This window comes from Ixodes scapularis, unplaced genomic scaffold, assembly GCF_016920785.2.
Source record: "Ixodes scapularis isolate PalLabHiFi unplaced genomic scaffold, ASM1692078v2 PGA_scaffold13__105_contigs__length_92229423, whole genome shotgun sequence".
NCBI lineage: Eukaryota > Metazoa > Arthropoda > Arachnida > Ixodida > Ixodidae > Ixodes > Ixodes scapularis.
In genome coordinates, this window is record NW_024609839.1 from 73,405,334 (window position 1) to 73,432,368 (window position 27,035).

Genomic DNA, 27,035 nt, shown 5'->3' on the forward strand with positions numbered 1-27,035 from the left:
AAATGTGTGAATCAGCCTTATGAAAGAGGCAGCACGTCTACGTCGTCCGTCGGCTGTGCTCCAAAAACTTGCTCGTGTAGAGCCGAGTCGCTCCCGCGGATCTTGTCACACGATCGCGTGGACGGAGCCCAACGCTCTTTCTTCAATTTCCGCTTTTTCGGCACGCTTTCTGAATTGGGCGGTGATGAGAAAGCCTTGGCACGGCGGGGATGTTTCTGCCTTTCGTATTCCAGTACGTCTCCTACCCGGGGTTACCGCGACTGAGGCACAAACAGCAGAGCCACGGACGCATCCAGTTTGGCGTCGCGTCAGGTTCCGTGTTACCGCTGCCTTTGAGACTAAAGTGTGGTAAAGGGGAGATGTTTTGCAAATGCCAGCTCACATAAATGAAGAATGATGCCTGCTTCATGCTTCAAACATGTGAAGTGTCTATTCGAGTTACTAGTCGGCCAGAGTGAAAATATCAAGGCCCGTTCACACACTTGCGACTTCTTAAGGCCCGTTCACATTCCTGCGACCTCTTAGAATTGGGTGCCTTGAAACCTCTTACAACGAGAGGACACACTGGCACCATCTATTGGGTAGTAGTATAAACTTGGCGGTCTGGCATATTTTCTATTTCTCTCTCGCAATATCCTTTCTTTCTTGGCTCGAAAAACTTTCGTCAACGTTATAAACGAGCCTCTCTTACAGGTATTACGCACATTTGACCTCGGAAATCCCGCAAAACCTTTGCTCTTGTGAAACGCAGTTCCAGGGTCACTGCATAGGTGGCACCAGAGTGCCAGTGTGTTCCCTTCTCCTAAAAATATTTAAGAAGTTCCAACAGGTCTCGTCTCTCTCTGTCGTATTCGGTTGCAAGAGTGTGAACGGGCCTTCAGGATCGAGCGCCTTGAAACCCCTTAAAATCTCTTAGAACGAGAGGACACACTGGCACCACCTATTGGGTGGGTACCAGTAGAACACTTGGCGGTCCCGTATATTTTCAATTTCTTTCGCGCACCATTCTTTCTTTCTTGTCTCGAAAAACTTTTGTCAATGTTATAAACAAACATTCCTCAAGTAGTATGTACATATGACCTCGCAAATACCACCAGACCTTCGCTCTAGTCAAGTGCAGTTCCAGGGTCGCCGCACAGATGGTGCCAGCGTGTCAGTGTGCTCTCTCGTCGTAAGAGATTTTAAGAGGGTTTAAGGCACTCGGTTCTAAGGAGTCGCAACTGTGTGAATGGGCCTTTAGGTGTGTGCCAATAGTGGATTCTGAATTCAAAGCAAATTCAAAGTGAACAGTGGTCTTGGCTGAATATTTTCTAATCGAATATCAAAAAGTCCCTCCAAGCCTTTCATTACTGTTGAATTGTGCTAAAAGAAAAACCCAGCTGAACTAGTAAAGGTTGTCCCGAAGCTTGTACTAGTCCAGTTCTAAGCTAAATCTAATCTAACTATATTTATAGACGCCTCAAAATGTCTAATACCTACAATGGGATGGCAAGAAAATGGTAGATTTTACATGAAATTAAACCTATGGAAATGCCCAACTATATCTAATCAAGGGGATTTATTCGTCTTCTTGCTTTATGCAAACATCCGTTCTTCAATCTCAAACTTGGAAAAAAAAAAGACAATCAAAGACGATCACACGCAGGCCTGTCCAGGGCATCTCTCCTTACACTCTTGCATAATAGAGAAAGTTTCATTTAAAAAATTCCATTGCAATGAAGATATCAGCCTCCACAAAGTTTCCATTTCTTTCTAAAATGTCAGGTGCACGTGCTTTGAAAGTGTGCTCATCTACCAAGCACGCGATTCCAATTATTGTACTTTTCGAGGTGGTGATGGCAGTGGGTTACCCCGCTGACCGCACTTCTTACCGAGCACCAGTGCAGTGAGAAGAAACAATACCCGCAGAACTCGCTCTTGCGAGTGTTGCTTCTCCACACTGCACCGATGCTCGGTAAGAAGTGCGCACTACGGGGCTATCCCGCCGCCATCAACACTTTAAAAATTAAAAATAGAGCAGTTCATCTTGAAGCAAATATTGAATGGCATATTATTCGAAACTACCGTTCAAAAATTTTAGGTTAACATTCGAAATATTGCATATTTGCAGAATCCCAGAAAATATAGTTCTACTATACACTGAAGTGACCGCAGGCACTTCAAACCGGACACAGAGAAAACAAGAAACGCAGACTCACAGTCCCGGGTTGCGGTCGGGCCTTCCGCTGGCGATGCAGCTGGCGCCGTAGCCCGTGCACTCCCCGCACACGGTGCACACCATGCAGTGGTCATGCTTCCAGCGGTGCCTCCCAGGCGGACACACAACCTCCTGCTCCTCAGACTCAAGCTCCTCGTCCTCTTCGTCGCCGCCAACTGCGGCCGACAGCGATCCGGATCGAGAGGCGGCTGCCGAGCCGGCCGCAGAAGCCGACCCGGCCACCACCAGGGCCATTGGGTGGACCACGGCTGAGGAGAAAGCGCCACATTGTCGCGGTGAGCATTTCTAAATGTCAAATCAAAGCGAGAAACATTGAACCCTTTCATACTAGATATGAACAGTCAGAAATATGCAAAATCCTTTTCCCGTTAAAAGCAGCAGATGGTGGTCCCGAGACGTCATCAGCTTGTCAGGTAATGTCACGTGATGCCGCGGTGTCACATCACATCAAGTGACATTGTGACATCATGGTATCATGGGACACTGCCAAATCTGGCACCACGCCATCTGTGGCGTTGCATGGCACCATAACGAAGTAACATAAGGGAGTTTTAGAATAACATACACAATTTTAGCGCACGCAAGCACTAAATGTAGCTCTCGCATTAGCGCATGCTACGAAAGAGAGTTTTAGAACAGTGTTCTTATGCCGAACGCAAAAACCCAAGCATCTCGCGCTTGCAAAACCACCAAGAGACAGTAACCCTTTTTATTTCACACATGAAATGCTGTAACTTGAGAAAAAAAAAAGTTTTTTTGGCAAAGAGTAACATTTTTTATCTGTTTAAATATCAGAGCGTGATGCGAGCGGTCGACCGGTCATGTCTGCGTGCGTCGCCTCGGCAAGAGAGGTCTCGAGTACTGACCTTCACACACAGTACCCAGCCGTACACTAGCAACACTTCGCTAAAAAATGTTTGCGCGTCGCGAGCAGCAAGTTGTCGGCGATTGCTGCCCAACTTGCTGGTTCTTGCAGACCGTTTATAAAGTGCGCCTTCCGTAGAAATGCAATGCCGTTCTGTACTGAAAATCATAGTCGCGAGAATGCCGCCGATGTTGCGCTCACGACCGCCGCCCAAGCGGCGGCAGCCACTGCAGCCTGCAGTCGCGGTCCTAGGAGACGCCATTTTCTAATTGTGTTCGTCTTGGCTCTTGGCTTTAGCCAACTTCTCGCGCATCACAAATCCTCCTTGAAGGAGCGTAAAGACTCTTTGTGTACGCTCGCAATTTCCAAAAAGTAGCGTACAGTATAGACCACTTACAACGTAACTGCTTATAGTGCAGGACCGGGTATAACGCGGTTTTTTTAAACCACTCGTTCGCCTCCTATAGAACTCCATGTAATTACATACCGCTTAAAATGCAGGCGCGCGAAGGGAAATACCAGTTATAGTGTGGTTTCTGGAACAGCCCGTTGACCGACCAACGCAGCGAGCACGCTTCCCTGTGCGACACTACCATAGAATACCGTGCATCCGCCCATACCACATTAAGCACCCATACCCAAATTTGTAAAATCTGAGAAAATATGCACAGTACATTGATACGTTGAATTGATGACCGGACAAGCGCCCATCCCCCATTTTTCCATGATTATCTCAAAATTTTGAGTGGGCGCTTGCCCGGTATTTTACGGTAGATAACGGCACTAGCCGCAAGCGGCACTCGCGGGGGCAAGGATGGCAAGGAGGTTGCTCGAAGAAGCGAGAAGAAGCAAAGATAGAGGCTTCAGTAGCCATAGCGACGGAGGGACGCACGTACGTGTTGTTCACGTCCGTGCGTCCCTCTGCTGCATTGGAAAACAACCGCAATGAAAGAACAATCGCAGGTCGAGGAGAAGTGTTCGCGCGCGTTGCATGCCGGTCGGGAGCCGGCTGCTTCTATCTGCAAACATGGCGTCGATTGTAATCGTCGACGTAGACGGCGTGGTGGAAGCTCATCATCCGCGTAAAAGCGCTATCCTTGACTGTGAATTTTCGTTGTGTGAGCGAATAACTCAGCACGTACTAGAAGGGAAGATCCACCTACTCGTGCGGCGATGTCGTGGCGGCACTCTCAAGACAGCAGAAACGCCCGTGTCGTCGTGTTTGTTTACTTCGACTACAGTGGTGACTTCTAAGCATTTGTGTTTTCGAACATCACCCGGATTTCTTATTTGGAGCATTTCATGCCTGTGCTCAAGTTGAAGGTATTACTGACGCGTACCATATAAAGGATGCGAATTTTCACGCGTTTATATCACTGGAGAAAACTTATTAGGGTTAGCAATCCTGAACGCTCGCAACGTCCGTCCGCAACCCGCGACGCCGTTAAAAGGCTGCGCCAGGCGAAAGTCGTTCATTTCTTTCAAAATGTGTGACACACTTGAGAGAGAAGTGTACTAGTCAGGTGAAATAAAGACTTTACACAAAATAAGCTTTATTTTTCATCTAACATAAAATAAATTCTTTTACAAAGGTAAGTTGTCTCGCGGCATGCATTTTGACCTGAAAAATTTATGTTTAGGTTATAGCGCGGTACCGCTTATAGAGCAGATTTTCGCGACTCCCGCGACATACGTTATATGCGGTCTACACTGTACGCTGAAATAGTGCATGCAAAGCACAAAACATGGTTAGCATTCGGTGTGTGCGTAGTGGCGACGACGGAATTTTTTTCTGTACGCAAAGAATTAGCGTGCACTATATTCTAAAACTGCCTATGACCACACAACTCTGATGAACCATGCGGCATCTATAGTGGTCCCATGGCCGTTTAACTCTGGCGGATCACATGACACCCATAGGAGTCATATGATTATAAAACTATAGCTTATGTGGCCATGTAACCTATAAAAAGTATGAGATTGCATGACATCACGTGACCCCTCACGATATCTCATGTCGCAATACTAGACCAACTTGTACTATTGGCCGAGCCACACCTATTCTACACAATGTGCGACAGACAGCACCGACGTGAACAATGCACGAACAAGATGCAAGAGGCACGAACATAAAATCAAAGTGAACTAAATGCAAGCGTTTCTGTTTCGTCAATTAGCGAGCAACTCGATGGGTCACATGGTCGAAACTCGCAACTTTCAAACCGGGCTGTGGCAGCAGTTTGGTGTGAGACTCTCCCCTCTGAGACTCCCCCGAGTCTCACCTTCTTTTCCCGGCGGGTAGGCAAACTCCCGGCCACACTGCCCCCGGTGGTTGATGCCAAAGGTGTAGACGTGGCCTTCCACGGTGACGGCCACCACGTGCGCCTTGCCCAGTGCCACCTGCGCCACCTGAACGTCCTTCATGTCCGTCACCAGGCCTGCAGAAAGGGCACCCACAGAATTACGAAAGCGGCAACGAGGAAAGCCCATAAAGCCAGCGTATCTTGGAGTCTGGCTGTCGAGTGGCTGTTAATGAGTTGAAACAACCGTTCTGCAACTATTGGCAAGTTGTGCAAAAGGTTCTGCAACCGCTGGGAAGTTGTGCAACAGTTGCATGGCCACTTTCGGGTTGTGCAACAGTTCTGCAACTGTTGGTGAGATGCGCAAAAGTTCCACAACTGTTGGCGAGTTGCACGATTCTGCAATTGTTGGTGAATCGACCACTTCAAACCTAAGGAGGTTATAATAGGCAGGAGGTGGTATCCGTATTCTCCATATTTGCGTATTTGGAGTTATGTGCGACGAAAGGAGGCAGGACCTGTTGAACAGGTGAGATTCGAAGCCCAAGACTCGCCTAGCCAGCAAGAGGTCGGCATGAGGAGGATGCTCTGGACACAGCGCCAGAAGCATCACCTAGAGTAAATTGTCATAGCATGGATTTGGAAAGCGAACATGTCAGGCATTGTATGCACGAACGCCGAGAATGTCGTAGAAGTTCCACTTCTAGCATGCACTCGTGCCTTCCGTTGTGCAGCGACTACATGTGAACATAGAAACTTCTTTGGATGCACTGATCGTATCAAAAGCCAGCCGTGACAGCAGCCAGACGAAACAGACCACAGGCAGGGAGCAGAAGAAACATAAGCCTAAGGTATCCGACCAAGATGACCAAGCGGCAAGCAGATGAAGAGAGCTGCATCAATGCACGAGGCAGTCTAGGATTGAGTCCTTTTTCCGGCGTCGCTGAGCATGTCGTCAAGCTGGGCTCTGGGGTATTTATGCGAAAGCCTTTAGTGTCCCATGGAGCAAAGCCGGCGTTGTCTGTAACCGTCCGTAGCAGCGAAACGGCAGTTAATTTTCACTGGCCAAAAGCACAGCAACCCAGGTGCTTCGTTACGGAAGCCGGCAGGGCGCTCAAGGTCAAAGGGGATGCGCCTCAGAAATAAAACACAAAGAAAAGCACAGCAACCCAGATGCATCGTCACGCAAGCTGGCGGGGCGCTCATCCAGGCGGTTGCGAAGCCGGCGGGGTTCGCCACGCCTGTGCAGTGGGGGAGTGTGATGTCACCGCCGGAGCGCCGTATGAGAAAAGAAGACATGGTGCGCTGCTTGTAGGAATGCGATGCGTGTAGGAATGCTTTCACATTCCTACTCGTAAGCAGTCTTGAGTGTCTTTAGTGTACGCTATAGTTTTTTAAAAGTTCTCAATCAAGCATAACACGACAAATTGTTGGCAAGCTGCGTTGTACAACAATTCTGCAACTCTTAGCAAATTAACAGCTTCACACCTAACACAACAGAATGTGAAACACACAGCTAGATTATCTCTGCAGAACTAAACTGATCTCGGAGATACGAGCCAGCCTCAGTTGCACTTGCAGGGGGTGGTTGCAATAGGACGACGCACTGCAAGGCAAGATGCGTGAGCAAGGCAGTGACACTCACCGGTGTTGTGGTCGGTGTGGGCGGAGTCCTTGCCGAAGAGGAAGAGTTCCCCGTCGCGGCTGACGAGGGCGCTTGTGCCGTTGTTGCATGCAGAGGCCACGATGCACTGACCCTCCATCTTGAACATCTTCTTTGGCTTCACAGGCTTGGGCTGTCGCCTGCCTTTGCCTGTCGAGGAAGGTTTATCCTTCAGCTCCCTTTTTTTACAGCGGAGCTGTTAATAGTAGTTTCCCCAGTATCGCGTCCGTGGGCAAACAAATGTCGACACAAAACTCTGGACACCTACTGCCATCTGTTAGCGACAACAGCAACCAGACAACCGGCTTGCCGGTTGTCTGGTTGCCGCTCATAGATGGCGGAAACCTTTCCAGCCCTTCCCCTTTGGCTTGCCAACTTGCAGCTGGCCATTACTTCATTCCCACCATAGTACAGCTTCACTGGTCTTTCTTCTTTACCGGAGTGGAAAGGCTGAAAGTTTCTTTTATTTCCTCGCGAATATGTTGGCTTCTGAGTACACCAGAGATCAAACAATGTATAAAAGGTAGAATTGTAAGCAGTGAGGTAATTTTGGCAAGCTGGTAATTTTCCAAGCTGGTAAATAAAAGGTAATTTTCTAAATGTGCATGTTTTGGTAATTTATGCACCTGCTCATTCCAAATTAACAAAAAAAGACATCCCCCTTTTTTGCACCTTTTCCATACAGAGGCATGGCTGTTTGTCGACACACTAGGTCCTAACAGTGCAGGTAAGCTTCGCCAATCCTTATAGCTTCCAACAACCTCACAGCGCCATATTTGAGCAAAGTTTCAGTGCGCTGCTCCTGTTTGGTTATAATCACGTTTAAAATACTGGTGAATCACCCCAAGTTTTCCTGATAGGATATTCTGCCTTTTAATTTTAATTCCACCCAAGCATCAAATTAAAATTCACCAGGATGAGCTATTAAAAAAGATCAATAACAAGAAAATCTTCCTAAAAGTAGACAGTGTACACCAATGTCATGACGCTAGGTTTTTAATGGTTTCCCAAATCTGTAGTCGTAAAAAACAGCATGCATGAAAAGTGGCCAAAACGAGGAACAAAGGATTAAGCAAGTACAAGTGGCATGTCACTCAACTCATACTGGCTCGATTCCTCACATACGTTCCAATCGCAAGAAAAGAATTTCACAAATCACCCCCACTAAACCAAGTTTCTTTGCAATGAAGCAAAAGAATGAAGGCAAGTTGCTTGAGAGGCGTACACTTAAGACCTCTCAATCTGTCTTCCTTCGTATTTTCCAGCTTTCTATTGCACTGTCAAGTTTACCATCATGTTAAGCTGTCAGTCTCCTATTTTTGTTTTCCTCGCCTTAGGGTTTTAGGTGTTATTCCCTGCTTCCAAAACTGTAAATTCATGAACCAGTGACAGAGAACCACCGAAACCTCACCGGTGTCCCCGTCCTCTCCCCGGCGCGCCAGGCCAACGAAAAAAGCGGCACCGTTTTCTGACAGCAAGATGGCGTGCATGCCGTCGTGCCCCACGGACAGGTCCGCCATTTTGGGGCACTTGGTGATGGGCAGCTCCGCCCATTTGCCCACCGCGGAGCCGCCGCCCTGCTTGATGCCCAGACTCTGAGCCTTGCCTGTGTACAGCACCTGGGACGGCGCGACACAATGTGGCAAGCAATGAAACAGACGGAACAAAAGTTCAGGCACTCCACCAGAGCATAAAAAGTTTTTTAAGAGGATTTTAACTCCGTGAAAATTATTTATATACTCTTGCTCTCAACTCTTGTGCCACGCCATGAAACAATTTTTTAAAGCGGAATCGCATTCTAAAAGAATTGACTCAGATTTTGTGTTGGTGGCATAGAACAGTAGAGTGAAGAAGATAGCTGCACTTTCTAAATATGCACTAGCGACTATCTACGCGTTCCACTGCCGAGCTTCCAACCACCTGAGTGCGTTGACACAAGATGCGTGTCAACACATGATGAATCGCACCACATGACGGTCCATTGCCTCTTGGGCGTTGGAGCGTCATGAACTTGGGCGTTGGCCGTCTCATAAAATGCATTTCTGCATATGATTGTTTTATTAATAAGACTGAAATGCAGCGGCAAATTTCTTTCAATCTGGCTATGCCTTATTAAAAAAGTACATTTATGAGGCTCAAATACCTAATGCCCATTGACTCACTGTTTTTCCATTGACAATATAGTAGACTTTTTAATAGTTTGGAGTACAAAAAAATTACAGGAGAACACTCAAGACAGCTTATACATAGGAAGGCGAAAGCATTATAGTCCCGTGGGAAAAATGTTTTCGAGTAATGTTTTTACACGTCTTAAAGTTTCGGACGACGTATCAGACGACATCCTAGAGATGAATGCAAAGTATGGCATCTAGGATGACCTCTAGGACGACAAAGAGGACAATCTCTTGGACGACCTCAAAGACGCCGTCACGGATGACGTTCGTGAGGACGACGTAAGAATAACGTCTAGGATGACCTCTAGGACGACGTCGAGAATGACGCCTAGGGGACAAGGTCTAGGACGACTTTTGAATAAGACACCTAGAGGAGGACACTTAAGGAGGCTGTGGCATATTTGCATGGGCGGCTATGTTTGCCTGCGGAAGCCGCCACAGAGTAGACGCTGCTGCCGATGTCAAGGCCGTAGATGCAGACGCGGTCGCCTCACAGTCCATCGCACGAAGCGCGCAATGAGCACAGATGAAGTCCGAAGCGCACCTTTTGCACACGGCGCTCCGGCGGTGACATCACACTACTGCACTTGAGTGCAAGCATGAGCAGCGCGTGCTTGATGATATAGTTTTATGGCCATCTTTCAAAATGGCGCCGCGTTTTCGCATACTGGGACAAGTAAGGTCGTTCCAAAGGTCTAGGACAACCTCTAGGATGACGCCAAGGACAGCGTCGTCCTTGAGCATACGATTGAGTGGCGCGTGCCGTTTAATCATATTTTTATGGTCATACGCGCCGCTTTTTCGTTCAATGGAACAAGTAAGGCTTTCGCCTTAAAACAAGCTAATAATGACATCTGCATCAACGGCCTCGGTGAAATTAAGATTTGAGAAAAGCAGAATTAAAAATGGATTGACCCTCACTTTTCCAGAGACAGTCTTGACCAGTGCAAAATCCTTGCCGCTGGTGATGAATGCCGGCTCCTCATCCATGCCAAGGTCTGGACGGGGATGGTACAATAAGAGAAGATTAGTGAGGACGCAATCTTCGTCGGAACAATAAGACACAACCTTGCTTCGAGACTGGTTCCCACATTTCGATTCAAGTGCGGCCGAGCACACCGCGATTGCATGTCACCGGTCAGTCGGTCAGCCAATGTTTTATTAGTGGGTAAAGTCAGGACTGCCTGATAGATATCACCTGGCCTTGCTTGTCGCAGGTTACAACGAGAGATTGCAAAGGCGCCCACTATCGGATGCTCCCAACCTGCATACATTTCCCAATTTTCCGCAGATTATTCTTCCGCCGTGGGCTTGAAACATATTTCAAGATTTTAAAAGCGACCATTTCTCATACATACATTTAATCTCATAAATACTGCAAAATCTTCAGTCTCGTTATATGCAGATGGGAACAGTTCCACGGCTACCTGATAGCAGTTGCAATGCACTCAGATACTAAGACACGAGTGTGCAAATGCGCCTTCGCAGTTCTATGAGACAAAGCCACCCAAGTTGTGCAACAGACTGCTGAGAGAGAAGTCCACTTTGTGGGCGTGTTGTCAACTATCACATTCGAAACCAACCTTGAAAGAGGCGCTTACTTAGCAGACGGTCTTCGGGATCTTCGGGAAACACGCCGGAACCGAAGATCTCAACGCACTTGCGAGCCAGTTTCAGGTTGAGCTCGGCAGAGCAACTCATGACGGGCGATGAAGGACGGAATGTCCGGATCACGAAGCCATCCTGGACGTGAAAAGCGTCACACCGGGTGACGGGTAACGCCGTCAAATCATGCAGGTTGCACCGATCTTACGTCACAGACAAACGTCGTCACTTACATCCTTTGTCGATGTGATGACGCCCAAGGAGTCGCCATCACTGAAGTAGACGTTCTGACTCGCTTCTGGAATGTTTGATTTTATATTATGAAAAATGGAACCTTATTTACTTGATGCTCACTTATCTTATCTGAAGCATATAAAGCTGGCTTCGTTAATTTTGCTCACAACGAAATAGATGCTTTGCAACATAGTCTCATAGTTAAACAATCCTAAAAAAAATAATAGGTGCATTCTAATTTTTACACCCATTCCTTTATAAGGTGTACGTTAAGACGCCTAGCATTTCCAGTTTTAACCCTTCACCCAAGGAGAGCTCTCTTTTGGAAACAGTACAGTAGCAAGAGATGGTTTCAATTATTTCGCTGCAGCATCCATAAAGAAAAGCATAATTAACTCTGTCATCACTGCACATTTGCGTGTCAGATACAGAGACATTCACTTCCTCGATATTCTGAAACGTCTGATCATCAGTTTTATTAACACAAAGCACTAGCACAAACAAGCTTTATGATGTACCGTATTTTCTCGCGTATAAGCCGCATCAAAATTTCTATGCAATCAAAGGCAAAGTAGGGGTGTGGATTATACGCAAATTTCGGCTGGCAGTGCGGCTTCACGGCAATGTGCGTAAAGTCATAGGGATAGGTTCCCTGGAATCCTTCTTTTCCAGTCTCTTTTAGGGACTTTGTTCTCTCCACCTTCTTTGTTCAGGTAGCCATCTTTGTATTATTTCTGCGGACTGAGCAGCTGAGCTGAGTTGTCGATTCGACGGCAACGTGCGAAGAGTCATTGCCGTCGAACACAAGTTGCTGTCGACGGCAACGATTTTCGCGGTTTCCAATCTTTTCGGCAAAACATCTGACTGCCGTCACATCCACTGCCAATAAAAATCGGAAACCGAGTGGCAGGCCGGAACTACGGCCGCTACGATATCGATGATTTCAAGCGATTTCCTCCCTCCCCCCAACAATGCCAGATTTCCCGATTTGGTGTGGGTACATGATTGCCTCTTTAAGGGCAAACTGAGTTCCTCGGCAGAACTAGGTTATGCAGAATTAACAAAACACTCGTACTAAAACCCCAGCTACCTAAATTCATGAGGTCAGCAGACTGGCTAGAAAACAGCGGCGTGTCGACTTCAGAAATTACCGAGCGAGCCGCGTAACAACCAAAGCGTGTCTCAAAGGGAACACGCTCACCTTCCTCAATGGTGACAACCTCCTCCACTTCAAGGCTGTTCTTGTTCACCTTCAAAAACTCATTCGTCTGTCCTAATGAGTGGTGAGCATAAATGTAGTCCTGCATACACCAGAAAAGGAATTCAACATTTTCACAGTGACGCTTGCTGGACGAATCGGGTAGAATTGAATTACGTTGAATAGAAAGTCACGAGACTGACCTGCACAACGCCGATCCAGCCGGCACCGTCCAGACGTTGGCTAACAATTAGTTCTCCCTGCATGGCAAAAACAAAGTAACAGGGAAGTGCCATCAGTACGCAATCCAAGATTCCTTTTAGAGAGATTGAGGCAGACTTCTAAATGCGCGACATTTAGTATAGGGTCAGCTCTTCGCGCTTTCGCATCTGCAAAACATAGCCTCGGCGTTGACGTTGCGCTGATGTCGTCATGGTGTGCTCGTGACGGCGTCGGCGTTTTAAAAGAGGTACTGTAACACCATCGTATGACACCGTAACCTCACAAAGGAGCTATCAATGCAATGCATTTGAAGCACCTTCCAGACATACCTTTTCTTTTCTTTTTCTTTTTTTTTTAGTACCTACCATACTTTGAGAAATAGCCAGTGGCAGAAGTAGAAAGCACAAAATTCAAATGTCTCTGGCATGCAAAGATAGCTTGATACGATCTCACCCAGTTTCGTGGTTCAAAGGTGCATAATTAATTGCAACATATTACTAGGTTTTTGCCACGATATCCAAACGGTGTCGACGTGATTGTCCCAAGGAATAACAAGAGTCGGTACACCTGAGAAAAAAAAAAAGAAAAACGAAATGCAGTGCTTATACAAACCTTGACGGTGCCGCCAAAGCCGGAGCCTAGCTTGTGAAGAGTCCCTTGCCGGAAGAGATACAGGTACTTTCCGTCCGACGCTACGGAGCACTGACCTTGTGACGAATGCTTCGCTGAAATGAAAGAGATTACCCAGAATGACCTCGGGTTCCCTAACTGGGCACCTAGGGACCCAGAAATTACCCAGATTACCATCAAGGGTTCCCTGAGCTTCAAAATTCCTTTTTTCTGACCCTAGGTAAAAACGTTTTTCAGTTCAGGCACAGTTTTAGCAGATATGAGCCAGCCATTGATACACAACTACGTTCCAAACACTATTACTACCATAAATTCCCGAGAGATACCCTACCTAAAATCGATAGAAAATCGAACGAAAATAAGGGGTGGGCTAACTTTCGGTTTGCCGTAATAAAGAAGGTAAAAAAATGCTAGATTTAGATTTTGTGACCATCAAAAGTTGTGATCGCAGGAAGGGGCGATGAACAAAAGATGACTGTTCTTCCCAGTCAGCAACGTTCGCTCATGTACTACTGTGATTAAGTAGCACCATTTTTGCCGAGGTCACCATTGGTCAGGGCCCTGCAAATACTGGAAGCGGGCGATATCTTTCAATGTTTCTGAAAAAAAAAAAATAGCAAATCATGCCGAAAATAGGTGTGGGCTTTTGGAGGTGGGGCATCTCTCGGGAAATTACGGGTAGTCATGTGTATTACTGTTTAAAAAGTCTGTAGGCTTCTGCATCGCTTCTCCAAGTCGGACGGGAGAGCTAGCGAGGAACGAGAGGAGAGAGGATGCGCGCCGAACCTGAGCTTGTCTTGGGAAGTTGGAGCTGGAAAACGCCGCAGCGCGCCGTCTTCGGGATCCCGTGGGTGAGCCAGTCCGGCCGCTGAGTCTTGCCCAGTAGCACGGCCTGGACGCTCTTTTGCAAAGCGATCAGGATGCTCGGCATCTGGCAGATTGAAGGTGTGCCAACGTTACCAGAGTTGCTACAGCCTAGTTCATGCCCCCACCGGGTAATCAGACAAAATTAGCCCGTCCCTCGAAGGTACCAGATGGAGTGACTCGGCAGAATGCTGCGAGGCAGGCACCCGCCGTGCAGCGCTCGACTCCTGCCCATTTGGCTCGCGGCCCTATAGAATTTTAAAATCGTGAGCACTTCAAAAAGTGTTGTCACATTGCTGCTGTGGCTCACTCGCTATGTTTGCCTGCTCACTTGCAGCCCTATACAATTATAAAACGGAACATTGACGGCAACCCGGAACATTGACGGCAACCCTGATTTCCGAAGTTCTATATAATTAGGATTCCGTGTCTTCAAAGTTTGTTTTTCGTGAAATTCGGAGTTTATTTTGTTAAAAATTCAGGGTTTGTCGGAGTATGTTTGTCTTAGATTTTCAATTCTTCGAAATTCAGAGCTTAATTGTACTCCATTCTTATTTTATTTTATTTTTTACTAATGTTTCGGACAAAAGCGTACACTAAATTCATTAAAAAATTTGCCGGTGTCAAAGGATATTTCTGCAGTTGCATTTGGCATTGGTGTCCCTGCAGTTGGCAGTAGTAACTGCCCCACAACAAATCTTGAAAAAATGTGTTACTATCAATAAACATTGGTGCTTTGAAATGGCCGAACGCCTGGATGCATAGAACATTCAGCTGCCCTCCCCATCCAAAAAAATCAACAGGGTCACATATTCCACCGTAATAAAAACACAACCCCACCTTCCTCTAAGACGCACAAATAGTATGGTCCGAACTGGAAACCAGAACGGTGGTTTTTGTCGAGGCCCATACTGAACGAACTTTGACGAGACAAAATGGGAAACTCTCTTTTGCCAATAGCCTAAAATAAAAATAGTAAAAATAATTTGCCTTTTTTCAGAATTATTAGTCCTGCGCTCTGACAAACTTTATTCGTAAAATACCGCCTTATTCGGCTTTTTATCTTGCCATTGTGACTTTGAAATTGTAAGTTTTTTGAACAAATTCGAATTGTCAAAAGTTTTACTGGCGAGTGTTTTTCGGAGTTTATCGTATTTATCTGAAAACACGGAACCCTACCATAATGCATGAAATGCAGTAATTGAGGAGCGATCGTTTAAATTCGTTTAGAAGACATTAAATGGTCGATTTGAGGAGTGAAGAACTTGCATGTTTATCAATTTGTCTGCTAAATTTAATGGGGAAACTGACTTAGTACAAAGGTCAGGTGACGTCAATTTTCCCGCTAAATTTCGAGCAAAACTAAATTGGTGTGATAGAAACTAGTATTTATGCTTAGGTCTCGGTACAACAGGTCACATGGCACCAATTTTGCCGCCAAATTTAGCGGGAAAATTGAATCGGTGTAGAGGTTACATGACGTCGATTTCCCCGCTAATTTAGCGGGAAATGTGCGGACGGACGGATGGACGAACAAGATTTAGGGATTGGGGGTTCCGTTAAAGAGATGTCTATGCATTAATGAAACATTTAAAAAATTGTTGTCACAAGGCCGCAACTTTAGTCAAAAAGGCACCTCGTTGTCAAAATTGCATGAAGTGTAAATGACAATTTCTTTTTAATGACAAAAACAGTTCAAATGTACTAGTTAAGTACACTAGGTTTCCGAAGAAACTGGAAGTGTAGCAGAAAAATCTTAACTTGCCAAATCTTTTCATAAAAATATTTTGTGTCAGTTGTACTTATATACTGGCACAGTTGGCGTGGTGAGACTGCATTGATCAGTCTGCCTATGCGTGCTGTGATCACGATGTATGCTCTTAGGGTCTGAAGGATTCTTATCTTCGAATAATTTGTGAAGTACGACCGCAATCCACAATCGCGCGCAATTGCGCGGTCAGCTCGCACACTCACAATGCGTAAACCAGAGCCCCTTTCAACATTTTCGCAAAAAAATTTAACAAGAGATGTAACCGCCATGGCAAATGCGCACAGTTAAAATCTATACTTATAACCTAGGGCGCCTAAGTTGTACAAGCGAAAGCATGCCGTCTGCGACGTATCGCTTCCACCTCACGTTGTCGAAGGGCCTTACGCTCTTACCGCTTGAATCGTGATCCGCTAACGCCTCATGCTTTCGAAAGGCTTTGCTCTGTCTCCTAACGCACTGCGCCACTGCTTGTTACGCCCGCCGTGTATTCGGAGACTTGACAACGATGGTCAATTTCACTGCCTGTCTCTTCGCTAATTGTGCTGTGTTATTCCGCTCCCTTAATTCATCTGCAATGTACTTGCGTAGACGGGCAGGTTTTGCTACCGGCAAGGTTGCAGCTGTCGATGATGTAGATGCTTGAGATGCCGCCATGTTCGTCCGCATCGAGTGGACTAGAAGCGGCCAATTGTGTGCCACCGTATTCCTTTTATAGCAGCGTGCTGCCGGCGTGGGCTTGCAGTGCCATGGGGTGGCGTTCCTTGAAACTATGACGCACTCCAGCCAACGGGAGCCTCGTTTCTCGAAACTATGACGCGCTCCAGGCCAATGGGAGCCTATCACTCAAGTCATTGCTACAGACGGCAGGCTTCACTCCATTGAGACAGGGGAATTTAGGTGCCGTTTGGTGCAGGGCTTCAAAAGCTGATAACGTCGGCTCCATGGGACAGATAATGCTTTCGCGTTAAAATGCACATAAGTCACATCGTTGCATAAAACACACCGACAGAAATTTTGGGAAAAATATTGCACGATGATCACACGACATGATGCGTTTAGACAGCGTCGTCTGTGCTGCATATTCAATGATATAACGATGGCGATCGTGCGTCATACGCGGTGATCTAATATTGAAATGATGTTGCGTTGATTTAGCATCGATATGTTGTTGATGAATAAATGATTTTAAGGTTGTGACGTGTTTTTCCGACAAGTTTAGCGGGAAAACTGAATTGGTGCATAGGTCACGTGATGTAAATTTTTCTGCTAAATTTACGGAGGAACCTGAACTTTTCTGTAAGTCCCATGACATCAATTTTCCCGCCAATTTTAGCGGGGAACTGAATTGGTGCATAGGTCATGTGACATTAATTTTACCGCCAAATTTAGGGGGAAACTGAATTGGTGCATAGGTCACGTGAAGTGAATTTTCCCGCTAAAATTAGCGAGCAGCCTACTGCGCATTAGGAGGCCAGAAAGGTTCACGAAATCGGGGGGAGTAAAGAATGTTACTGCATTAAAACCCGACCTAAACATTTTTTGCCGACAATGTGCGAAAAAATTACGGCAACAGCTGTAGGATGATCGCGCTATGTGGGTGGAATGGTGCCTTCATGCACCTGAGGACGGAGGTGCAACGTGGTTAACTCTCATAGCTGTCGTGGTTGGCATCGTGGATGGCACTGACAACTGCCACCAGTGGTCCGTTAAGTGGGTAAGCACGGTGGAAGTTAATAAAACCATCCAACATTACGCATAGCAACTGGATACTGCTAGGTGAGATTTCGCATAATGCGAAACAAGCCTTACAAGCAGACAACAAGAAGACTCTGCCTTTGCCGCGCCATTACTGGCAGGACGCTGAGGGTCCCTCCTCTTCTTTTTCTGCACTGCGCGGCCGACGGGAAAACTCGACTTCTCCCTTCTTGTGCCAAGAGGAAAAATAATTTCTCCTTCCCTTTCCTCACGCCAAGAGGGGAGAGGAGAAGAGTTTCTTCATAGTGGCGACAACAGCCCACAAGCTCAAAATCTCTGTAAAGTGTCGCCCGTAAAGTTATCGCTTTAAAAATGCACATAAGTCGCACCGTTGCATAAAACGCACCGACAGAAATTTAGGAAAAAAAGTCGCAACTTAGGCACTGGAAAACGCAGTCAAAAGAGATACTGTCTACCCAACAACAGTTATCAGGCCTATGATAACGACGAGGACACACCGGTATCTCCTCGGCCACCAGACTCTTCGGGCTCATGAGGAGGGAGGCCAGGGCACACAGGGTCTTGGATGTGTCCCCCCTGGCCACGACCAGACTGAGCAGACAGGCGCAGGCGTAAGAGGTCAGCTGCGAGGACACCTGACCGCCAAGGCCACTCGTCTGCGGTCGGTCGCCGGAAGGCGGCGGACTGGCGGCAATGTCCAGCAGCAGGTCAAACATCCTGTCTGTAAAAGAAAAGAAAGAAAAAGAAAAGAAAAGAAATCCTGGCTGAGAAATTTCAAATGTCATATCTGAGAAATATCAAATGTCATATATATCTGAAAGAGGTCAAACATTTAGTCTTTAAAAGGGGTTAAACATAAGAATGTAAAAGAGATCGAACGTCCCATCGTTAAAAGAGGTGGGACAACATCTCGTGATAGGTCGAACACCGTTTTTGTAAAAGAGGATGAAGCCCTATCTGTCAGAGGTGAAGCATCCTAAAAGAGGTTGAACATCCAAAAAGAGGTCAAACACCCTGCGTGTAAAAGAGATAGAAAATCAAAAACTACAAATCATCCTCTCATTTTTGTTCCCTCGCGGTGACCAGTGCCACATGTGTAACTTTCTGTTAGCCCTGTAGCCCGAGTTATGCATAGAAAGTTTTACACAGAGCAAAAGTTAAGATGGTTATGGTAACAAGATTAATTTAAGAATGCTTGCCGATGGCTAGAACACTGCTAAAATCGACTCGAAGAAATTACAATAAAAATCCTAGCATAACGTTCGAAATTTTGCACATAAATTTAGGAGTTATGACAATACTTATGCTGCAAAGAAACGTTGGTAATGACTTAATAGCACTTCTTCCTCCGATGTTCTCCAAACTGTCAAATGCAGTACAAATTCCATTAGGATATAAAAATGCTAATACCGGGTTTGTATGAGGCTAATGACTTGATTGCTCTTTTTGTCCTCATGTTTTTCCCCAATACCAAGTCAAATGCAGCACGAGCAAAACTGGGAAAAACAAAAGTGTTAAAGTGGTACGGAAACAAAAATTGAAATATTCAGATTTCGTTCAGAAATGAGTCAAGCATGACGTATAATAACTGTAAATGATAATCACAAGTTTCTATTTTGAACGACTAGCTATATTCTTCGTCCCAAACGGTGCACTCAAGCTAGCGCTCGAAGAGAAGCGAACGGAGAGCGCGATGCGTCATGGGATATCCGGCGCAAACAAAAACAGAAAGAAAAGATTTCCCGCATTCGTGGAGTAGCAAAGGCAGGCGTGGTTTTGAGCTTTGCCCTTGGTGGCGTTGTCAGCGTTGTGGTGCTGTCAATAGCATCAGTGCGTTACAACCAAGCCGTTCGAAGTGGGGTGACGAGCGTGTGGCTGGCCTAAGGAGCACGTAGCTTGCACAACACTGTCAGCTTAGGGCTGAACGGGGTGGGGAAAGCAACTTTCGTTCGAGTTTTGAGCGACGGGCTACTCTTCTAGGGGGAGAACGGCTGTATCCGGTTGCGCGAACGAGGGTCCGAGAAATTTGTGAGTTCAGCTAGGAGGAAAGCTAAGAAGGAAAATGTTGAAATTCCAAAGGGCGGCGCTGCTCCGAAGGAATCTGCTACGTCATGACTACGTAGCAAGTTCCCCAACGTTGCTAGATTACCTCCCAAATAGGCTCCGCATGCATCCACCAGGTGCACATTGAAAGATTGTTTATTTAGCTTTAAAATTAGTTTTCTTGTGCCTTGCAACGGAAGACTGGTTGGTGTTTTTGAGGTTAGGGTGCAACATGCAACACATCCAAGCTAGAAAATGAGCGCTGGAATTTCGTTTCCCTACCCCTTTAACCCCTTAAGTGCCTTGGACGAGCTGAGCTCGTCGGCCATTTTTGGGCTAAAAATGCCATGGACGAGCTCGGCTCGTCCAGTAGTTTTTTCGGTAGCCCTCAATTCCACGGACGAACAAGGCTCGTCCGTGTAGTTTCGCGGCGCTGATCATATATTTTATTTATTTATTTATTTTATTTTATTTAAAGAATACTGCGGCTCACATCTGTGAGCCATAGCAGGGGTGGTTACATAATGGCATGATGTGATGTACTTATGAGCACTTTCACGTGGCGGAAGCGATTGCTTCAACTTTGCCAACTAGTATTAGTTGGCAAATATTTTTTTTGCCTCTGCTGATCTTTTTGTAATAAACTTTTCAAAATATATGTGTAATACTAGAGGAATAAAAATTCAAAACAAAAAAAAATATGGCACTTTTAGGGTACTTTTGGGAAAAAAAAATGTGGCACTTAAGGGGTTAATACTGTCTCGGTATTACGATACCGCTCTTATTGTAGGCGACAGCTAGTCAATCCATCTAATTTAGATATCTAAAACTCTAATGAAATAATATTTTTTTGTTTTGTTTTTATGTTTAGTGGTTTAAAGGTGTCGCCAGGCATAAAAGGAATGGAAGCTGTCTGTCCGCCTGCATTGGAAAGCTTTTTCTTCTTATATTTTCTTTTAGCAACATATTTATGCCAGTGCCTCAGGTACAAAGTTAATTTCACTACTGCGAAAGTGTCCCTATTACACAAGTTCTTGCTTGGATCATCGATTGGCATGCAGTGCGTAACAAAAAAATGAACTAATAAAAAGTTAATTCATTTGTGTTTTCTAATGGCCATTCATTAATGTGTACATCTATTTCTTGATGCATGCTTCGAAGCACCCACATCATTTTGGAGAGCTTTTGGGGGTAGTCAAGCTGTTTCCAACAACTTTCTTCCCTTGTCTCTACTGCCGCCATATTTTGTCGAATTTAGGGCAAAACTTAAAAAGAAAGGGTGTAAAAAAGTGAAAGACGTTTACAATCCCCTGTAACGCCGAATTAGAGCGCAGCTCTTGAGGAGGAGGAGGGAGGGTACGGGGAGGAGGATATGCCCCCTCCTCTCCCTTACCCTCTCCGCATTCTTCTGCTCCCCTCCCATTTAGCGGGAAATGTTTGCTAAATTTCCCGCCAAATTTAGTGGAAAAAATTCCCCACTAAGATTAGCGAAGAAATTTCTTCGCAAAATTTAGCGGGGAAATTTTTCCGCTAAATATAAAAGGGAAATTTTTCCACAAATATTAGCGGGTAAAATTTTCTGCTAAATATTTTTTCGCTAAATTTAGCAAGAAAATTTTTCCGCTAAATAGAGCTGGGAAATCTGCCCATAATGCAATGCGCGGTGACGTCACAAGTGACGTCACTTGTGACCCTCGTGATGTCACACACGCAATTACGAACAAGCGGTTTAAGAAACTGGGTGCGCCAAGCATTTGCTTCCCGCTGAGTGCGAGTACTGGAGCGAGCTTCCAAGGCATCCGCTTGACGCCGTGAGACTGCTTGAAATTAATTGGGAACAAATTCTACAGACCAAAGAGCGAACCCCTGCCTGCTGCTGGCATCACTTCTTCATTGTTGCCAGTAGAGACCTTCAGTTTGAAAACAACGATGAGGACTGAAATTGTAAACTCAATAATTGTGTAGAAAAAAAATTATGTTAATTTACTAATTTAACGACGTTTGTTGGTGCATTTGGTCAGCTTTTAGGCAAATCGGGGACCATGGAGAAAACACCAGAGTACCTCTTTAATGTGAACAAACAATATGAGGGTTTAGCCACTACCACCCATTCATCCATCCATCCATAAAGAAATTACTTTATCACGGATTGCAAATGCAAAAAGCCTCTTGCGTCAAGACGAAGCTCACTTACCAACCACTTCCGGAGGCTCAGAGCGAAACCCTTCCGGCTGTTGTCCCTGAAGCACGTCCAAGAGGGCTCGCAACACTGCTAGACAGAAAGCCGGCTGAGCGGACCGACTCTCGCGGATCAGCTCGAACACCCCGCACAGCCCGACCCCAACGATCCGCGGGACCGTCTGGAAGGAGTCCGGCCCGTCTCCGCTTGGACAGTCGGTGTCTTCGTCCGAATCCGAGTCGAGGGACTTTGGCATTGCGGACTGCGGTGACGTGGTCCAGTAGAAGTGGCGGGCGGAGTCGCGGAGGTGCTTCACCAGGATACACTGGCGCACGTTGGTGAACACCGCAAACGGCGACGGATTGCCGCGTATCTCCAGAAACGGTGCCTTCCATGTTTGCACGTCCGCTATCTTGTTCTGGAAGGTCAGGAAAACTTGGGTCAGCTTCACTGGCGTCTGCCGTGGGAGTGCAGCCCGTCGTGATAACCGTTCAGCTAGAATACTGTTTTAAATCGGGACCCTTGGAGCTCCATTCAAAGAATTACACGACTGTGAAAGACAAGACGAAAGGCACAAAAAGCAATCAAACCCTATTAAAGATTCTGCCGACATATCCTGTGCGAGTGCGAGCAATGCCCTCTGCATAAATTTACAGTTTAGATGTTCGAGACAAAAGCCGTGCTTGTACCCAAAAGACGCCAATCACGTGTCTAGAAGCAGCCGGGGCAACTACATTACGACGCACCTGACTTTACAGAACCAAGGTACACGAAGAACAGATCAACCTCGCCAGCCACTTTCGTTGTGCCACAGCAGCCCGCATGCATCGTAGGAACTGTAGCGCAACTAAAAATGTGACAACCCCGCTGCAGGTCCACGCAACCACAGCACGAGACAACACAAGCTGTCTGTGCACCGGCACTTCTCTCCTGCTAACTACAGGCACGGTGGCATCACACACGCGTCGGATGCTTAGTGAGATCGGTGTTTTCGCGAGTCAGTAGATCAAATATGTGTGGAACGCACAGTGAGATCGGTCTAGTATCGAGTCAATGGCTAACCCATCAGTTATGTCACCAGACACGCGGAGACACTGTCATTTAAAAGCAGGCTCAATTAAGAAAAACTGCCCCTTCTGAAAGGTTCGTTATGATTAACCCTGTAAAGCTAGCAAAACAGCTTCAGTCAAACATTTAAAAAAATAGTATACTGCTGTACTCTGTCTGTTTTTGTTGACAACAACATCAACACTGCTTCCTTCAGACTGGCATCAGGCATGCTGGAGACGGCCCTCTCTTCCCAATCCCTGCCGGTTCCAACCAGCTCGGCATCGTGCGGTCGCACGTTCTCAGAAAGGCACGCGGCCTGCTGGTGCCGGCCAGCAAGTGAAGAAAAACAAGTCCCCCACTCCCCTCTCGTGTCCGCGCACGCGACACACCGGCGTGGAATTCGGCGTGTCAGGGCGCTCACCTGTCGCTTCCTCTCCCTCCGCTTCTTCTTGCCTTTTTTGTCCGGTTTTCGCCTGCGGGGAGGACACGACACGATCCAAGACATCCAAAAAAACAGGCGGGAAGCCGAAACGAGTTTTTGAGCTTTGCCTCCCCGAAAAATAACGCACACAAAAGAGACGGGACGCCGGAGTTTTCGGCGGGTTGCGTGCACACACACAAACACACGCACTCGCCCGGCGTCTCCTCAGACGAACCGCTCGACGGACCCCGACTTCGCGACTAATCCGGTTAAAAAAAGGGCGTCTCGGCCAAAGGAGATCGTCATGTCGACCCAATCCCTGCCTCAGGAGTACATCACTCCCCAGTTCGAAACAAAGGCCATGCTCGATCTTACGATCGAGGCGCGGGAGCGAAGTGATGACAACAACAACAATGACAATCACACCAAGCTATCGAGGTAAGCTTATCTGCCGGTCGCAGTTTTTTTGGTGAGAACGCGACAGATCTTCGTTTGACGAGGAATCGTAGCCGCTAACAAGTTAAGGATCAATTACCTTTCTGAAGGCGTCCGGTACATCTCGTGAAACTCACGCTGGAGCACATCTTCGCTGGCGTCGAAGGAGTTGCTGCCTTGCCTGCCGATCGGATGATACCTCGTACTAGTGGAAACGCAGTCGACGACCGACATGATCGTAGTAGTGTCTTGCCGTTTTCAATGATCGCTCACTTTTTTGCTTCTGCTTTTTTTCTCGGGGTTAGAAAAGTGGTTGTTTAGAAGAAGCGGTTTGAGGGGAGGTGTGTCTACGGAGACCGGCTTTCGTAGTGATGAGGGAAATTCGCGAACTACGTCGTCCGCGGAAGGTCGCGGAGGACGGCATGCTTCCTTAGGTGATTGGGGGGGTTCGGCGTTCGTCACCTGAGGTTCGCTTAGGTCTCTGTCGGGAAATCAGCGGTATTTGCGCAGGAGACACTTCTCGAACAAACCGACGACAATAAGCGTCGGCCCAGTGTTGCCGGAGGGGAGTCAGCATCGCGCTAAATGAAGAGAATAGCGCGCCTATTTCCGCATTTTTGGGTTGCCGTGGATTTTCATTATTTATTATTTATTCTTTTGATAACAACCAAATATTTCGACTAATAAATTTCGTCGGTTTTTTATGCAAATTAGAATTTTTTCTTTGTCTCTGCGTTGTAATGCCTATTGGGGGCATATTGTTTCGGTTTCTTTTCCGAAACCGAATATTCCGCTCACAAGGTCACTCACAAGACCGCTGACAAAATCCTTGCACGGCACCTATAAAAAATGGAAATGATGACATTGTAGATCACAACTATATAAAAAAAATGCCCTCGAGACGTATTTTTCCAGAGCAAGTTTTTCATTTCAAGTTTTTAGTTTGAAAAAATGTTTTATTCACATTTTTATACCTAACATTGCATGCGGAGCGCACGTTCGTCTGCTTCTTTTGAAAAGGTTGTGGTGACGTCAGAACGCCGAGCTTTCATTGGTTATAATTGAAGGATAGTGGGTAGACCTCAGGGCAGCTTGCTTTGAGGCAACGATACTAGAACACTCAGTTGGGAAACTCGCCGTCGAAACCTGGGCCGCTCGCGTCCACCTATACCGAGCTAAATACGACAACAGCGCCACTCTTTATCAATTGTCTGTACTGTGGTCACCTTGAGCTTTTAGAAAGCATGTTTTTGCGTAAGAACAAACGGAAAAGACTCTTTTTGTATGAAGTTTATTGCAGTTTAGTACAAAATGAAGGTCGCGTGATGTTTTTAAAATCTTCAGTTTCCAAGGTTTTGCGGAACAATTAATATTGTTTTTATACAACCATGCCTCAGCGGTGCTTTCAGGTAGCGCGTCCCGACCTAGTTGCATTATAACTTCGGTAGTATTTCGCGGCGCGTCCGCTGGGGAAACGGGGGTGGCGCCCTTGTAACCTCTTCCGCTGTATCTGCTTCGGCGCCAAAATGGCCGATTAAAGCCAAAATAGAAGTAACGTGCAGTTCCTCGAGTGGCCGCTGCGGGAGAAATGGCGGCGTTTGTTCGCCATTAGCTCGGTTCTGGAGGACAGATCGGGGCCACTTTCTCCAGCAGTCTCTATGGCAGTTTCCCAACTGAGTGGTTCTAGTAACGTTGCCTTTGAGGTCTAGCCACTATCATTCAATTGGAGCCAATCAGAGCATGGCGTCTTTCTGACGTCACTCAACCCCTGCAAAAGAAGCAGGCGAACTTGCGCTCCGCATTGCGTATCGCGTATTTTTTTTTTAGAGCGCAGCTCTTAGGCGCCCGTCTCCGGCTTGAGCGGCGTCGCCGTCGCCGTCGACCTAACCGCGCGGTGCATTATGGGAAATGTCCCATAATGCACCGCGCGAGCCCCCCTCCGGGGTCACGTGACCTCGTGGGGGCACGTGACCCCCCCCCCCCGAGGTCACGTGACCCCCGAAGTCACGTGACTCTTCTGAGGTCACGTGACCCCCTCCTCGAGGTCACGTGACCCCCGCCGATGTCGCGTGACCCCCCCGATGACGTCATCGTCACTGATGACGTCACCGGCATCCACATCGTCATCATCACTGATGACGTCATTAGTGACGTCACCGCCATCGTCATCGTCATCATCACTGATGACATCATCAGTGACGTCACTGATAACGTTACCGACATCCGCATCGTCATCATCACTGATGACGTCATCAGTGACGTCACTGATGTCGTCACCGGCATCCGCATCGTCATTTCATCATCGCTGATGACGTCATCAGTGACGTCACTGATGACGTCACCGACATTCGCATCGTCATCGTCATCATCACTGGTGAACTCATCAGTGACGTCACTAATGACGTCATCGGTATCCGCATCGTCATCGTCACTAATGACGTCATCAGTGACGTCAGTGATGACATCATCGGCATTGGGTGTCACGTGGCCCCCCAAGGTCACGTGACCCCCCCTGGTCAGTTGAACCCCCCCCCCCCCAGTACCCTTCCCTCTTCCTCCTCAAGAGCTGTGCTCTAATTCGGCGTTACAGGGAGTTGTAAAGGGCTTTCACTTTTTTTTAGATAGAACAATGAAACGCTTTTATTGAATAAGATCGAACAATGGAAAACTTTAATTTTAAAGATAGATCAATGGAAAACTTTAATTTTATAGATGGAACAATGGAAAACTTTGATTTTCCCTACATCGTCTTTCTAAGCTTTTTTTTTAAATTTGACTCGTTTATTTATTTATTTATCTATTTATTTGCAAGGGTTAAGCAAGGAACATCGATTTGGTACAGATTTGGGTCATGGCCATAAGCATTTAAATGTTGTTCGAAATCAACTATGGCAAACCTTTGCCCTAAAATATATATATATATATTACTGAACGCGAGAACAAAGAGAATACTATAAAACTTTGTGACACAGCCAATCAAAGACGGGCTTTCGGCTGCCCAACGCAAAACCCCTCACGCGTACTTTTTTTTTTTTTTTTTTTTTTTTGCGGTTATTATTTTGATTGGCGCCAAATGTGTGCGGGCACCTTGCCGTACACAAGGACTGCACCGCCAAAACGCCTACCATGAAAGTTAGGCAAGAGTGTGAAGATAGGCCCCGCGAAGTAGTTCTTACAAGATTTAATAGAATCTTGAGAGCGAGTTGGTTAAACATCTTGGTATGCGAACGCAAAAGGAGACAAGAGACACACATAAACACGTCAGACACGGACAGCGTTCAGGTTGTCCGAGGAAGAAGCGATGCGTTTGGTGTCTGAAACGTGTACGTCTCGACAAGACAACATGCGTCTCATCTAAAACGCACCTACATATATGTCAATTCAACAGGTAAAAAGGTAAATTAGTAATGCTTTGCGAGGAGCAACTCCCCTCTCACCCGGGCTCTC

General features: G+C 46.6%; 1 protein-coding gene across 1 annotated transcript in view; it reads right to left on the reverse strand.

The window, feature by feature from the left end:
- The window catches only part of LOC8038651 (E3 ubiquitin-protein ligase MYCBP2), a 128,416-nt gene extending 104,270 nt beyond the window's left edge, over positions 1-24,146 (reverse strand). The window contains exons 1-15 of the mRNA XM_029975062.3: positions 23,689-24,146; positions 23,154-23,205; positions 21,698-22,100; positions 17,958-18,181; positions 13,896-14,040; positions 13,092-13,204; positions 12,461-12,517; positions 12,261-12,360; positions 11,059-11,123; positions 10,822-10,963; positions 10,142-10,218; positions 8,458-8,665; positions 7,029-7,196; positions 5,366-5,521; positions 2,199-2,466 (exon numbers count right to left, since the gene is read on the reverse strand). Of these exons, the coding sequence (XP_029830922.2) occupies positions 2,199-2,466; positions 5,366-5,521; positions 7,029-7,196; positions 8,458-8,665; positions 10,142-10,218; positions 10,822-10,963; positions 11,059-11,123; positions 12,261-12,360; positions 12,461-12,517; positions 13,092-13,204; positions 13,896-14,040; positions 17,958-18,181; positions 21,698-22,100; positions 23,154-23,205; positions 23,689-23,822 (2,312 nt within the window). The 5' untranslated portion in view covers positions 23,823-24,146. The remainder of the gene's footprint in view (positions 1-2,198; positions 2,467-5,365; positions 5,522-7,028; positions 7,197-8,457; positions 8,666-10,141; positions 10,219-10,821; positions 10,964-11,058; positions 11,124-12,260; positions 12,361-12,460; positions 12,518-13,091; positions 13,205-13,895; positions 14,041-17,957; positions 18,182-21,697; positions 22,101-23,153; positions 23,206-23,688) is intronic.
- Positions 24,147-27,035: the final 2,889 nt, after the last annotated feature.